General features: G+C 42.3%; 1 protein-coding gene across 1 annotated transcript in view; it reads right to left on the minus strand.

Moving 5' to 3' along the window:
- Positions 1–13,601: 13,601 nt before the first annotated feature.
- The window catches only part of HHAT (hedgehog acyltransferase), a 324,329-nt gene continuing 320,932 nt past the window's right edge, over positions 13,602–16,998 (minus strand). The window contains exon 12 of the mRNA XM_044286517.1: positions 13,602–14,420. Within this exon, the coding sequence (XP_044142452.1) occupies positions 14,284–14,420 (137 nt within the window). The 3' untranslated portion in view covers positions 13,602–14,283. The remainder of the gene's footprint in view (positions 14,421–16,998) is intronic.

Consider the following 16,998-nt stretch of genomic DNA (forward strand, 5'->3'; position numbering starts at 1 on the left):
AAATAGGTGAAATGTCCATTAATTCCCTACAGATCTGACTGGAAGAGGATTTTTTGGGAATAGCTTACAGCTTTACGATCTTGGTTATTTCATTCCCATAGGAGAAGTGAAAATAGTGTAGAAGCAGGAATAGGCCAAACTTTCAGCATGGTCTGTTCAGTACGGTAGCTGTCAGGTCCGCCATCAGTCCTGATTCCCCCAGTAATTTCACACGTCTGGCTCTGCTTTGTAATATCCAATTTATCGTCCAAAGAGAAAAAAATGCAGAGCGTTTACTTTCCTTGACATCCATACATTTATCTTCCCCCTTTCCTCAACGGTGCCCTAGGTGGCTGCCTTTTCTGCCTATCCCTCAACCCAGGTCTGGTGATCCATATGGCCAGTGTTTGGGTGCATTGGGCACATCCAGGGGAATGATTCTGGGGGCCCACCTTCCATCTATTCCACAGATTTAATGCAAGTGCAGTACCCCAGACCTGGAGGTATCTGCCATGTTTGGTTTGTAAAGCAATGAATGATATGTGTTGCCGTGCTATGTAATGTTTGCACCGTACACCAACAGGTGAGGTATGGTTGGCATCAGATATGGGACTTAACACTCCATTCCTCCCCTCATGGTAGGAGTGGGTTACTCCTGTCAAGAGGGGGAGTATTTGCTAGGACTATTGCTATTGCTCCTGTTCATAGGGCCTTAGGGACCAGAGAACCAACTCATCTGTGAGACCACTACTCCAGAGAGACTGAAGGATCCAAAAACTACAGATATCTGAAACACTTCAGCGTATACAGTCAGCAGAGTGACCAGCTATACAAACCCTGCTGCAGGTGAGGGACTATGGCTCAGACACCCATCACCTAGATCACATCCAGGCCAGCTCATAAAAGCCAGTATTTTCACCAAGTGGAGCTCCTAACAGCCACAAATGCCAGCTTACAGCTTTTAGCCAGAAGTTCAGGAGAGAGACATCAGCATAATAGCATACCAGAGGTGCCATTATCCTGCTACCTTGCCAGCCACCATACCTCATCATTTGGGGAGAGAAATTGCACTGTATTCAACTACTGCTGGATGTACTACAACTTCTATTTTGCACTAAGTAAAGAGACACTTTGATTCTTCTACATCTGGCCTGATTCCTTATACCACCTTTTCACTGCACCGATCTCCAGGGAGCAACGGCCTGAGGGAGTACACAGTGGTACATCATCTCATGGACACCACCACTCCCATCCTCTGCTCTGGCTCCTCATGGGCTTGCTGCACAACTACAAGCAAGCAGACTGATAAGTAGCCATCGGTCAGATCGGAAAGTCATAAGGCAGCAGTACCAGGGGGCAGACGAGACAAAGTCACAGACAAAGCCAAGGGATGAGGTCAGTCAGCGAAATACAGGAACAGGAACCAAGCCTGCAGATCAGGATTCTGGACCACTGGCAGACACACAGGTAGAGAGTTGTACGACAAAATGGTGATCATCTGATTGGACTGTAGAGACTGTCAGGGCATCTAAACTTGATCGATGGAGGATTGAAGACAAGTCTAATTTTTTTTATAGTCTTTGTGGTTCTTTTTATTTGTTTTAGAAACTGGTTGACCCCTTTAAATGGTGAATACTTCATACCTGGTAATCCTATAATAATATATATTCCCAAAGAAATACACAAATCCCAGCACAATCCCATTAATCACCTGGTCGGTGATAGTTACAGTGTATGAACACAATCATTTATGGAGACTCCGTCTATAATAACTTTCCTTGTGGTTGATGCATCCCTAAAGAAATCAGCCGAGAATCTTACAGATAAATAATTCATCGGCCACTAATAGACTCTTCACAGCTGGAATTTCTGTTACGTGATTAGATGTTTCCCCAAGAAATTAATATTTCCATAGCTATAGGGAACTAAATTAGAAATTGTATCTAGTGCAGATATCAGTACCACAGCATGGTGTAACCACGAGGTCTACTAGACATCTATCAACAAGTACTTGTACAGTATTATAGGTAGGAACTACTTGTGCTGATGTATGGGGTCCAAGTACATGGTTTTCTGGAGTCATATAAAATGGTAAAGGGGTTTTTCAGTAAAGACATTCAAGGCCTATGCCATTATTATCAGATGGGTAAGGGTCTGATAACACCACCGATTAGCTATTCTGGACAGCCAGAGGCACCAAGAACTAGACTGCAGGACAGAAGGCTCCATTCATCGTGTCCGGTACTTTGCAGTGGCGTCATACTGCAGCACAGCTTTCTTTCATTCCTTCCACGTAAAGCTTCTGACACTGATGGCTGCCCGAAACAGCTAATAGGTGGGGGTGTCAGATCTGATATTGATGACCTCTCCTGAGGATAGGCCATTAATATCCAAGTACTGGAAAACCCCTTTAAGTACTGTACTTTGGAATCATAGGATCAATGGAGCATAGGTGACTCATCTTAAGTCAAAGAACCATTTCCAGACTGAAAATCTGCAAATTCCAAGCTGGCTGCCTGGTCTGCTGCTTAGGAATATGGCCTACCCTTTCACAACATGCCCCTGTATGACACAGTGTACAGTAGTCACACTGCACCATACAGGGCCTGCGGTGACTGGTTGCATTCTCTCAAGGGGTTTCGGGGACTCAGGGTCCTGGTGCTAGTGCTAGGTAAAGAGGGGTGAGGTGAGCAGGCATATTAAACACTCTGGGGTCTAAAGTTTCTTGTTTTTCTTTGGCCTAAAGTATGAGGAATTAGTGGTCTGGTTTGATAAGCTCAGAGGTCTGGTTTCTGAGGGGTTAGGTCTGTGGTCTGAGGAATTTAGGGGTCTGAGGACCTAAGAGTCTAGTCTGAGAGATTAGGGATATGGTCTAGAACAGGGTTGGACAACCTGTGGCCCTTGATACTGTTTTGTGCGGTCCTCAACCATCTGGTAAACAGACATGTATGTCTATATCTTGTGGCTGCTCACAAGTATGTGTCATGTATTCTCTCATTAAATGGGAGTCCTGGGAGTGTAGACATTTATGATATGTACTGTAAGTTCAATATGCCATAAATACAGTATTTCAGTTGGTAACACCATTTTGTTTTATTTTCGGCCCTTGGAATTGGTTTTAGTTTGACAATGTGGCCCCCAAACAGTAAAAGTTGTGCAACCCTGGTCTAGAGTCTGAGGAAGTTAGGGGACCAGTCTGGGGTTCTGAAGAATTAGGAGTGTGGTCTGTATAAAACGGGTGTCTGACCACTATTTGGTCAATGTATGGTGGTACTATTGATTATATTGGTGATTATATAGTGGTAGCATACACTTGACCACACAGGTGTGCACCCCATCCCTGATCATGTGATTTGGTGTTTCTACACTCCTCAACTTTGAAATTACAACACCAAGAAGAGTAAACTGAAATGTAAGAAGTAGCAGGTGTTGCTAAAATCTGCAGATTATACAATTTTCAAGCACCTAGCTTTATTCTGTGGCATGTGGGAGGGGCATATAAGCCAGACTCAAAGCAAGTTCTTTAGCCACACGAAACCTCGAAAACTGGATTAAGTTGTGTGGGATGATTGTGTGATGTCTTCTGTTCATTGAAGTGCCAGTTATCACCACTTGTAACAAAATGAGAGGAACAGAATGCATAAACTGAGAGACCTTTATCACTTCAGCAGATAGGTACCTGCCTAGGCCGAGATGTCAGGACTGTTCAACATTGTGTGTTCTTGTAATTGGGAGAATGATGATCAACTGGAATGACAACAAGAAGTGCACAGAGGAGAACCTTTGCACGGACGGTTCGTCTGATCAGAAGAAAGGCGCGTAGTGATCCATTCTGTACTGCAAGTGAAACTGGACATCACATCCCAGTCCTAGGGCGGCAAACAGTGTCTACACAACCATCAGAAGGCATCTGCACAACACTGGGCTACGAGCCAGACGTCCAGCTACAAGTGTTCCATCGACCTCACTCCACCGCTCTCAAAGACTATCACATTGCACAGCAAGACAGCAGTAGAGGCTGAAATGGAGGTCTATCCTCTTCAGCAATGAGTCCTGCTTTTGTCTTAGATGCAATCATAGCTGTAGATTGGTCTGAAGACCACATGGGAAACTCCATGAAGAGGCCTTCACAAGGAAACATCACACCGGTCCTTCTCCTGGGATTAAAGTGTGGATTGGCATAATGTATGGCAGTTGAACCCCTCTAGTCTTTATTTCAGGTACCCAACAGCTCGCAATTACATTGTTTTAGTTGTGGAACCAGTGGTACGGCCATTTCTCCAAAGTGTCCCAGGAAGCGTTTTTTAACAGGACAATGCCAGGCTGCATATTGCTTGTGCTACTGTGAGCAGCCTGCGTGGCCTAAATGTACTACCATGGCCTGCATTTGTCCAGCCTTGTCTCCCATCAAGGATGTCATCGGTCAGCAATTGCAAAGGGCTGCCGGCAGAAGATCTTGATGATTTGTATACTCAAGTGCATTCAACAGGGCAGAACATTCCTCAGAAAACCATCAATAACCTCACCGACAGCATGCCAAGGTCGGTAAGTATGTGTATTTCTACACGTGGAACTCATACACGATACTGAATAAACTTGCTTTCAATATTTTGTTTCCATTTTTTTATCATTTCCATATAATTAGCATTTCTATTGATGTGATTTCCATAATTGCACAACTTTTCCTTCTTGGCAATGGAATTTCAATGTTGAGGTGTATATAGTATGTTCCACTATTAATTTCCTTCTCATGTTGATAGTGTAGTGATGTGACCAAGTAAAGCAATGCTCACCTACGTGTGTGCCGCTATTTTCCCGCAATATTAGGGGGAGGCATTGTGGGTGGTCTGGCGTCGTTTTAGTCCTGGTCCGGCCTTGCAACGAACCGAGACGAACCAAGTACATTCTATTTATTTACTACAAGACTGAACACAAAGTCTATTCTTAGGGAGAAAGAGTACAGCTCCATTTATATCATAAGCCTTTACAGATTATCTGCTGTGTACCTGGAGCTCGTTATCTGCCAATTACAAGGTCGCTGGAGGCCTCTTCATAGAACATCTACTTCTAAAATATATATACATTGTTTTCATAGAGTCAATGCATGTAAATGTCAGAGATGCAGTCACCAGATTATTGCCTTTTATCACCAACATAAATGTTTCCTGCGCCGCTCGCTGGTTTCTAAAGACTTTTAATAATGGAGGCTTTTCTTGATGGTACTTAACAGAAGAGGTATTTTGCTGATATCTGGAATACTTTGCCTGGTATTGCTGGTAACCTTCATATAAGATTCTGCAGCTAATTTTCTGAATGCAATAGAATATGATCTCCTCAGAGGCATTGGTTATGAATCCTGGACCCTACTGTATAAACATCAGATCTGAAGTTACTAAAGGTAATAATTATAATGCATTAACAATATTTATTAATAAAAAATGAAATTCAATGTTACCACCTTCTAAAATATGTTTAGTAACAAACAAATATTAAAGTGTAAAGGCCATAACATTTTAGTGTTTGTTTTGTAGGGTTCTTATTCACATTGGGGCTCTGAAAAACATTGGGTTGTTATCTGAGGTCTAATGAAAAATATTTTTCTTCTTATTCTCCTCCTCTAAAATCTAGGTGCGTCTTATGGGCAGATGCATCTTATATGGTGAAAAATATGGTATATATACTATATATACAGTATATACAGGTGAAACTCGAAAAATTTGAATATCGTGCAAAGTTCATATATTTCAGTAATGCTACGTTAAAGGTGAAACTAACATATGAGACTCATTACCTGCAAAGCGAGATATTTCAAGCCTTTATTTGTTATAATTTGGAGGATTATGGCTTGCAGCTTATGAAACCCCAAAGTCACAATCTCAGGCCCCTTTGCTCAGGGGGTATGAATTAATTAGCTGACTAGAGTGCGACACTTTGAGCCTAGAATATTGAACCTTTTCACAAAATTCTAATTTTAAGCTGCATTACTGAAATAAATGGACTTTTGCACGATATTAAATATTTTTGAGTTTCACCTGTGTGTATATATTTATATATTATTATATAAGGCCAGTCTTAGGGCTATATAGGATAGGAGAGATGCAGTGGGGGCAGCAGCAGTTCAGTAAACCAAAGATGGGAAGCCCAATGAGCCACTTCAGAGCTATTTTTCTAAAAGAAATGTACTTCAACTATATTACAAAAAATGGTCATTATCACTGCTCTTACACATTACAAAAATTTTTTTTATTAATGGCAGCTAGATTTTAAGAACAAGGTAAAAAGATACGACAGACACAATTCTGTAGTAATGCAAACCTTTGCTTAAAGGGGTATTCCAGGATTTTGATATTGTTGGCCTGGCCATGAATATCTGATTGGACCACAGCCGATCAGCTCTTTGGTAGTAGCTTTGGAACTACGCAGCTTTGTCTATTTTATAGTGGATTCAGTGGGCGCAGCACCAGCTCAGTCTACTACACAATGGATGGAGCGGTGAAGTTCAGGCACCAGCACTTCTACAGTGGGGGTGCAGGGTGTTTTACCCCTGCCAATCCCATATGGATGGTCAATCCTGATGGTAGGTCATCAATATAAAAATCATGGGAACCCTTTTGAAGTGCTATATATACCACAGTACTGTCAGGTTAGTGATGCCAATACAATACTACAACCACAACGATACTACAATCAAGTAAAGGAGTTCTCTGACTTTTGATATTGATGGCCTAGCCTCAGGATTGGTCAACAATATCAGATCGGGGGGAATCTGACTTTTTTCTCTGCATTGCCTTAAACGATTTGCACAAGACAGGAATCATTGTAATCAGCAGGATCGACCCTATCAGATGGTGTTCCTGGTTTAATGGGGTTGATCCTGCTGACAGGCGCTCTTTTTGCATTAATATAGAATTGTGCCTCTCATACCTTTTCAACATATTTTTATTGATAGTTTGTCAAAGTGAAGTGCACAAAATCTCTTAAGAGGCACAGGAAATCTTGTCTAGATAAAGGGGTGGTCTATTCAAAGTGGTGGTCTTTTCAGATACAGTAGTCTTAATGTATTTAAATGGCGATATATTTATTTTTTCCTTGGGATGTTTTACACTATTGTACAAGTATCCAGGGACGTACAGTACAGACCAAAAGTTTGGACACACCTTCTCATTCAAAGAGTTTTCTTTATTTTCATGACTATGAAAATTGTAGATTCACACTGAAGGCATCAAAACTATGAATTAACACATGTGGAATTATATACATAACAAAAAAGTGTGAAACAACTGAAAATGTCATATTCTAGGTTCTTCAAAGTAGCCACCTTTTGCTTTGATTACTGCTTTGCACACTCTTGGCATTCTCTTGATTAGCTTCAAGAGGTAGTCACCTGAAATGGTCTTCCAACAGTCTTGAAGGCAGTTCCCAGAGATGCTTAGCACTTGTTGGCCCTTTTGCCTTCACTCTGCGGTCCAGCTCACCCCAAACCATCTCGATTGGGTTCAGGTCCGGTGACTGTGGAGGCCAGGTCATCTGGCGCAGCACCCCATCACTCTCCTTCATGGTCAAATAGCCCTTACACAGCCTGGAGGTGTGTTTGGGGTCATTGTCCTGTTGAAAAATAAGTGATGGTCCAACTAAACGCAAACCGGATGGAATAGTATGCTGCTGCAAGATGCTGTGGTAGCCATGCTGGTTCAGTATGCCTTCAATTTTGAATAAATCCCCAACAGTGTCACCAGCAAAGCACCCTCACACCATCACACCTCCTCCTCCATGCTTCACGGTGGGAACCAGGCATGTAGAGTCCATCCGTTCACCTTTTCTGCGTCGCACAAAGACACGGTGGTTGGAACCAAAGATCTCAAATTTGGACTCATCAGACCAAAGCACAGATTTCCACTGGTCTAATGTCCATTCCTTGTGTTCTTATCTTTAGCCCAAACAAGTCTCTTCTGCTTGTTGCCTGTCCTTAGCAGTGGTTTCCTAGCAGATATTCTACCATGAAGGCCTGATTCACACAGTCTCCTCTTAACAGTTGTTCTAGAGATGTGTCTGCTGCTAGAACTCTGTGTGGCATTGACCTGGTCTCTAATCTGAGCTGCTGTTAACCTGCGATTTCTGAGGCTGGTGACTCGGATGAACTTATCCTCCGCAGCAGAGGTGACTCTTGGTCTTCCTTTCCTGGGGCGGTCCGCATGTGAGCCAGTTTCTTTGTAGCGCTTGATGGTTTTTGTGACTGCACTTGGGGACACTCAAAGTTTTCCCAATTTTTCGGGCACACCTGTGAAGTGAAAACCATTTCAGGTGACTACCTCTTGAAGCTCATCAAGAGAATGCCAAGAGTGTGCAAAGCAGTAATCAAAGCAAAAGGTGGCTACTTTGAAGAACCTAGAATATGACATTTTCAGTTGTTTCACACTTTTGGGTTATGTATATAATTCCACATGTGTTAATTCATAGATTTGATGCCTTCAGTGTGAATCTACAATTTTCATAGTCATGAAAAAAAAAAAAAACTCTTTGAATGAAAAGGTGTGTCCAAACTTTTGGTCTGTACTGTACATAGAAGCGACTGGGCCAAAAAAACAAGAACAAATGGCGCCTTCTGGTGGAGATGGTTCATGTCCCTGTCTGGATCTTGTATGTTCCACTTACTCACCTCTTCCAGAACCTCAGGGACTTGTGGTCCAGCGTTCCCACTCCTTTATTTGCTTCAGCAGACTAGAGATGAGCGAAGTTTGCAAAAATTAGATTCAGCTGCTTCGCCGAAGTTCACAAAGAAATTTGATTCGTGATGAATTACTGTATCATAAATTGCATTCCATTATATGTAGCGGGCACTGTGGGAACAGCGATCGCTCAACTGCCCGTCATTGAACTCCTCATATGCCGCATTCAACGCTGATAGCTGCATCTGACAGTCACATTAGGGCCTTTCAGAGAATAATCAGGGGTTTAAAAAAAAATAACATACTTCATTCATTTGCTCAACGAGAGGCCGTCGCCTCGATTTTAATTGAAGAATACACGGCTTCGGTGCGAATCGATTTGTTCCTGAAATTCGGAACTAAGTCAATTCGTTTTACTTTGATTCGCTCAACACTATGCACGACAATAAGAAAATGGTCGCTGTGATGGATGTTTTTTAATGGCCGTTTTCAGAACCACTGCAGTCTATGAGGCTATTCAAATGACAGTTTTTTTTAATGGCAAGTGAATAGCGGCCATCAAAAAACAGACCTTTCTTATTTTTTGCTGGTTTTGCAGCCAATTGTACCCCATTGAAATAAATGGAACTTAAAGAAAAAAAATTATAATAAACTCAACCACCTGCACGGTCAGGGACACATCACTGGATGCAGCAGGACCTGCGCTTCCAGCCTGATGACGTCACATGATCACGCTGGGAATGCCAGGTCCTGCTGCCTCCAGTGAAGAGTGAGTGTCCTCATGTGTGCAAGTGATTATTTTCTATTTAATCGTTGGCAATCGCTGGGGGCCATTATGAATACTAAAGACACTATGGGGACATATATGCTTCTGGGGGAACTATGGGAGGCCATCATATACTGATATCATACTGAGGGCACTGCAGGGATTGGGATTTAAAAAAAAGCCAATAAAATTCATCAGCTAAAAACAGATGAAAAATGGACATAAAAATGAATGGACATAAAAACGAATGCACACACTGATGCAGAATGGTCATGAAAAGAGCTTCCATTATTCATTTATAGTCGATATTGTACCACTTTTATCTAGAATGACCCCTATTTCTTAGCTCTATTGTTTGTATATATAACGGTGTGCAGCCATTTTGTTTTTTGTAATTATGTTTGCTTCATTGATATGCACCTGTGATTCTAAAGGTTCTAGTCTAAATTTTCTTGCATCCGTCTTTAATGGCCGTTTTTTCCACCTGTCGTGTGAATGTATCCACTGTGGAGAGGTTCACATTACCGATGGAGATCAAGTGGTTACCCTCTTCCTTCCTGGGTCCCACAGCAGCTGTCGGCTGCCATGGCTTGTATGCGCTTGCAATGATAAAACCTTATTACCTTTTAATATGGCTTTTTGGGCTCCCTTAGGAACCATGAACTAATAAATTACCTAGAATTGTATACTCGGTGGGACATAAAGTACAGACCAAAAGTTTGGACACACCTTCTCATTCAAGGAGTTTTCTTTATTTTCATGACTATGAAAATTGTAGATTCACACTGAAGGCATCAAAACTATGAATTAACACATGTGGAATTACAGGTCCTTCTCCAAAAATTAGCATATTGTGATAAAGTTCATTATTTTCTGTAATGTACTGATAAACATTAGACTTTCATATATTTTAGATTCATTACACACCAACTGAAGTAGTTCAAGCCTTTTATTGTTTTAATATTGATGATTTTGGCATACAGCTCATGAAAACCCAAATGTCCTATCTCAAAAAATTAGCATATTTCATCCGACCAATAAAAGAAAAGTGTTTTTAATACAAAAAAAGTCAACCTTCAAATAATTATGTTCAGTTATGCACTCAATACTTGGTCGGGAATCCTTTTGCAGAAATGACTGCTTCAATGCGGCGTGGCATGGAGGCAATCAGCCTGTGGCACTGCTGAGGTGTTATGGAGGCCCAGGAGGCTTCGATAGCGGCCTTAAGCTCATCCAGAGTGTTGGGTCTTGCGTCTCTCAACTTTCTCTTCCCAATATCCCACAGATTCTCTATGGGGTTCAGGTCAGGAGAGTTGGCAGGCCAATTGAGCACAGTAATACCATGGTCAGTAAACCATTTACCAGTGGTGTTGGCACTGTGAGCAGGTGCCAGGTCGTGCTGAAAAATGAAATCTTCATCTCCATAAAGCTTTTCAGCAGATGGAAGCATGAAGTGGTCGGTCCTTCTCCACAATCTTCCTCAGGGTCCGGTCACCTCTTCTCGTTGTGCAGCGTTTTCTGCCCCACTTTTTCCTTCCCACAGACTTCCCACTGAGGTGCCTTGATACAGCACTCTGGGAACAGCCTATTCGTTCAGAAATTTCTTTCTGTGTCTTACCCTCTTGCTTGAGGGTGTCAATGATGGCCTTCTGGACAGCAGTCAGGTCGGCAGTCTTACCCATGATTGCGGTTTTGAGTAATGAACCAGGCTGGGAGTTTTTAAAAGCCTCAGGAATCTTTTGCAGGTGTTTAGAGTTAATTAGTTGATTCAGATGATTAGGTTAATAGCTCGTTTAGAGAACCTTTTCATGATATGCTAATTTTTTGAGATAGGAATTTTGGGTTTTCATGAGCTGTATGCCAAAATCATCAATATTAAAACAATAAAAGGCTTGAACTACTTCAGTTGGTGTGTAATGAATCTAAAATATATGAAAGTCTAATGTTTATCAGTACATTACAGAAAATAATAAACTTTATCACAATATGCTAATTTTTTTAGAAGGACCTGTATATACATAACAAAAAAGTGTGAAACAACTGAAAATATGTCATATTCTAGGTTCTTCAAAGTAGCCACCTTTTGCTTTGATTACTGCTTTGCACACTCTTGGCATTCTATTGATGAGCTTCAAGAGGTAGTCACCTGAAATGGTTTCCACTTCACAGGTGTGCCCTGTCAGGTTTAATAAGTGGGATTTCTTGCCTTATAAATGGGGTTGGGACCATCAGTTGCCTTGTGGAGAAGTCAGGTGTATACACAGCTGATAGTCCTACTGAATAGACTGTTAGAATTTGTATTATGGCAAGAAAAAAGCAGCTAAGTAAAGAAAAACGAGTGGCCATCATTACTTTAAGAAATGAAGGTCAGTCAGTCCGAAAAATTGGGAAAACTTTGAAAGTGTCCCCAAGTGCAGTCACAAAAACCATCAAGCGCTACAAAGAAACTGGCTCACATGCGGACCGCGCCAGGAAAGGAAGACCAAGAGTCACCTCTGCTGTGGAGGATAAGTTCATCCGAGTCATCAGCCTCAGAAATCGCAGGTTAACAGCAGCTCAGATTAGAGACCAGGTCAATGCCACACAGAGTTCTAGCAGCAGACACATCTCTAGAACAACTGTTAAGAGGAGACTGTGTGAATCAGGCCTTCATGGTAGAATATCTGCTAGGAAACCACTGCTAAGGACAGGCAACAAGCAGAAGAGACTTGTTTGGGCTAAAGAACACAAGGAATGGACATTAGACCAGTGGAAATCTGTGCTTTGGTCTGATGAGTCCAAATTTGAGATCTTTGGTTCCAACCACCGATGTCTTTGTGCGACGCAGAAAAGGTGAACGGATGGACTCTACATGCCTGGTTCCCACCGTGAAGCATGGAGGAGGAGATGTGATAGTGTGGGGGTGCTTTGCTGGTGACACTGTAGGGGATTTATTAAAAATTGAAGGCATACTGAACCAGCATGGCTACCACAGCATCTTGCAGCGGCATGCTATTCCATCCGGTTTGCGTTTAGTTGGACCATCACTTATTTTTCAACAGGACAATGACCCCAAACACACCTCCAGGCTGTGTAAGGGCTATTTGACCATGAAGGAGAGTGATGGGGTGCTGCGCCAGATGACCTGGCCTCCACAGTCACCGGACCTGAACCCAATCGAGATGGTTTGGGGTGAGCTGGACCGGAGAGTGAAGGCAAAAGGGCCAACAAGTGCTAAGCATCTCTGGGAACTCCTTCAAGACTGTTGGAAGACCATTTCAGGTGACTACCTCTTGAAGCTCATCAAGAGAATGCCAAGAGTGTGCAAAGCAGTAATCAAAGCAAAAGGTGGCTACTTTGAAGAACCTAGAATATGACATATTTTCAGTTGTTTCACACTTTTTTGTTATGTATATAATTCCACATGTGTTAATTCATAGTCTTGATGCCTTCATTTTGAATCTACAATTTTCATAGTCATGAAAATAAAGAAGACTCTTTGAATGAGAAGGTGTGTCCAAACTTTTGGTCTGTACTGTACACTATGAGCGCCAAGGTCAACTGGGGGCATTTCTATAAATTTTTCAGTATAACCACGAAATATGCAATTACTATTAAAGGAGTTATCCAACCCCTATACTGACCCGCCCAATTACACAGGTTCAATAGTACACCTATCCTCCATCACTAGATGGCTGAACACTGGGACTAGGACAATAATACCTCGTTCATCGGGCAATTCTAATTTTTAAGCAGCGCTTGGCGGCAGGAGATCCTGCTGTCTAATTACATGGCAAACCACTAGACAGTATGAGGATGATCGATGGCATAGCGATCGCTCCTACCCATGCTGCGGAGGAAATCGCTGCATAGAATAGCAGCGGTATCCTTCGTTAGCTAGGAAGCAATTGCCGGGACAGAACGCTTCCCTCCCGGCAAGTCGCTTGCTGATCTGCCTTTCTAATACAGGCTTTAGTAGGAGAGACCATAGATTGGAAAACATAGTACTTTAAGCTTTACAACCTTCATCACTGCCATGTGGCATGATAGTTGAGGAACATTACATAAGTTTATATACTGGAATATTAAAAAGAATATATCATAAACCAGATACTGAAAATATTTTTCCAATCTGTTTTTAGTTTTTGATTGTAGATTTTTTTTTTATTCTACAGTATTTTATGTATACAATTATTGAGCTTGCCATTTTGCCTGAGCTGCTGCTCTTCTCACAGCGGGTCAGATGTATACCGTACTTTACCCCAACCACATGGACATAATAAACTGGTATCTGTAAATATCTCCCTAAATTCTACAGGAGAGTGTTGTGGGCATGCTCTGTATAGAGGCGGAGGAGGTGAGCTGTGAATGGTGGATCCAAACAAGTCGTGAATCGGACAGAATTGTTCAAAATTTTCAGTGACAATCCAGACTAATTTGACCTGTCGGATCTGAGATTGGATGGGGCTTATGTGAACCCCACCCAAATGTGGACATTCCGGTGCTGGTTTGAGGGCGTGCCTGTGTGGTGGGGCTTAAATATCCCGAATGTACCAATACAAATGATGTTACCTTTCATTGCAATCATTTGATGATAATGAGATGCTGCTGAGGAAGTGTCAGAGTATTATGAGGCTCAGTGGTCAGAGTATGCAAGTTTTCTGGATGTGTATGCTGGTGGCTGTTTTGGTATTAAAAAAACAAAACAAAACAAAAAACAGAATACATAAAAGCCAAAGCCAATCTAAAAGAAACTATTAAAACTAATAAAAATGAAATGATTTTATTATAAAAAATAAGAAAAATAAATGCTGTACATCAGTTCAATACTGATCCCTGGGCCCATCTCCGTCTCTTTGAATATCCAGTGACTTGCGCTGGGTTATGAAATCCTCACTTGACTGGCGTGGTTCTTGAGCAAAGAGGAAACTTCCCTTTGTATTTAGGGTACAAAAACAGACTCCATTCAATCCCCACCTGGGTGAAGCAGTAAAGGCAGCCAAACATCACGAGCGGGATCCAGGGCCAACCTGCAAAAATCACCGGAGGAGAACTCATCACAATTTGTCAAGTTTCGTTTATCACCAGACTTTTGGAAGAAAAAAGCAGCAAGCCTGAGTGGCGGCCATAAGCAAGTCCTCATTTTCCCTCATTTTGATAAATCTCCTGCAATGTGTTTTTGTTTGTGGATTTTTTGCAGAACACAGCACAGTGGCGGTGTCACTATGTATCAGTGATTGCGGACAGAAATTGCGGACGTGTGAATGGAGCCTCAGGATCCCTTTACACAGGACGATATTACAGCAGATTGTTGGGGAGGGAGTGTTCCTTCCTCATCAGTAGCGGAGGAGACCACTGCATTTACATGAAGCGATCTCCTCCAGAGTATGGGGGAGCGATCACTAATACCATCACTTCCCCATAACGACTCGTTTTCCGGCAGCAGATCTTGTCTACACAGCACAACCTGCTGTCGGGAAATGAGGATTTTTGTGTTTGCGCAAGCGATCCAATTACCCAATAAACATCCAATTACCCGATAAACGAGTGTTTTGCTTGTTCATAAGGTAATCAGTGGTACATTTACACCGCCCAATCATCGCGTTACTATGAACACTCGTTATCGATGATCTATGCGATTGAGATGCATCCAGAGATCTCCCCATTCATTGCTCTAGTTATCCAGCTAGATTTTTTTCAAGCTGGCAGCTCAGAGAGCGTGTCCTGTCTGCTGCAGCTGATGCAGGATGGAACTGAGCATGTGCTTCCATCTCAGCTAGCAGGACAGATAAATGAGAAAAATAGGCAAGCAGCAGGTGGCGCTATACAGATAGATTTCATTGAATTACTCAGTAGCTATAATACATTTTTAATTACAAAAGTATTCAAATCCAGGTCCTGGGATATTAGGCTAGTTTTCACACTGTACGGCAAGAGATCCGGCAGGCTGTTCCAGCAGAGAAGAGCCTGCTTGGGCTCTCTGGATCTAGTACTAGAAGGCCGTTACTGGTCGCTACCTGGCAAATGTGCAGAGAATCGGTCAGACAAAAAACGCTGCACTTTTTTTTATATAAAGCAGCTTTTTTTTTATATATTTGATCAACACTTTTTATGGTTCAATTTGTTTTTATTGGAAACCATGTAAGCTTAGACATATGTAACATATGCAAGTTTCTGAATTACATATCACATCAGCGTACAGATATAAAGTAAACAATCCTCAATCAAAATGAAAGGATGGGGGGGAGGAAGACGAGACAAAGGAGCCGGGGGGGGGGGGGGGGGGGCTCGGAGGAAGGGGAGGGTGAAAAGATAGTGTCTAGTAGTGATCAACACTTTTTAAAATAAAAGTAGTCATCATCTTTAACTCCCCTGTGGCACAAGTCCGGAGACAAATATATATAAAACTATAATAAATATTTGATGGAGAGTCTCAGGTACGTTCAGCCGCGCTCACGTTTGTTATAATAATTAAAGATAAATTAATATATGTATTCCCTTGACTTGCACACCATCTTGCATACAAATATCCAGCCCGGGATGGAACGTGACCTCATTTCTACTTGCCCGATATTAAACCTTAATCCTTAAATTGAAATGCAGGTTTTCTTTAACAGTCGGAGCTAAGCGCGAGTTACATTATTTAACAGGTTGGTTAAGCTCATTACTCCGTCTTCCCTAAGCAGATGAAAGGTACAAGATTCGGATCCTCCGCCGTCTCAAGGTGACTTCTATGACGAATATCATCGAGTGGCGTAATGTTCGGTATGAATGACTTTCTCCTCCCGGATTAGAATTGATGTCATGGTGCTTAATTATAGAAATTCTGTCCAGATCTGTAGATCATTTCTTTTATTCTGAGAGCGATAATAAAATAAAATCTGACAACTGGAATTTTGGTTTAGTCCAGAGATATCACGTATAAGAGAAGACTAGAATGTATGACCGCCAGTGTTGTATCTGTAGAGGTCATAATGGGTGGAGTTATCAGACTCCCCCACCACCACCACATAAGGTCCTTCAGGATTTGACCCAGAAGGTCCTCACTAGGCTGGCACCAGAAGCTAGAGGAGCCAGGAGAGGTATGCCTATTTTAGTTGAGATTTTTTTCTCTGATCTGGGGTTTGATTTAGAGGTATGGTCTTCAGTAAGGTGTCCATACACCTTCAATAGTTGTCGCTTGCTCAGCCAACACCTATTCCTCTTGACATCTCCATACACATGTACACTTGTCTTAGTCAAGTATACATATGTTGTCAATGGTGAGAACGGAGTAAGTCACTGGAAGGGGATTACCCAGGGGCGGACTGACCGGTCGGGCACTTCGGACATGGTTCGAGGGCCCAGCCGGGATGGGGGCCCGCCGCAGAATAACATAACACCGGGCCCCGCTCACTGTAATAGTAATATTCCTATGTGAACAACTTGAAATCCCCTGCGATCCTCTCCCTCTCTGTACTCACAAACTCACTTAGCATAGAGGCAGCAGCAGGCAGTGTAATAGGAGCCGACAGTGGAAGCTAGCCCCGCCCCTCCCTGCCGTCCAACCAATCAGAGGCAGCCAGCAGTCCAGCACTGACTCACAGCACAGGGGAGTCGTGCAGGGAC

Source organism: Bufo gargarizans, chromosome 3 (assembly GCF_014858855.1).
Source record: "Bufo gargarizans isolate SCDJY-AF-19 chromosome 3, ASM1485885v1, whole genome shotgun sequence".
Taxonomy (NCBI): Eukaryota; Metazoa; Chordata; class Amphibia; order Anura; family Bufonidae; genus Bufo; species Bufo gargarizans.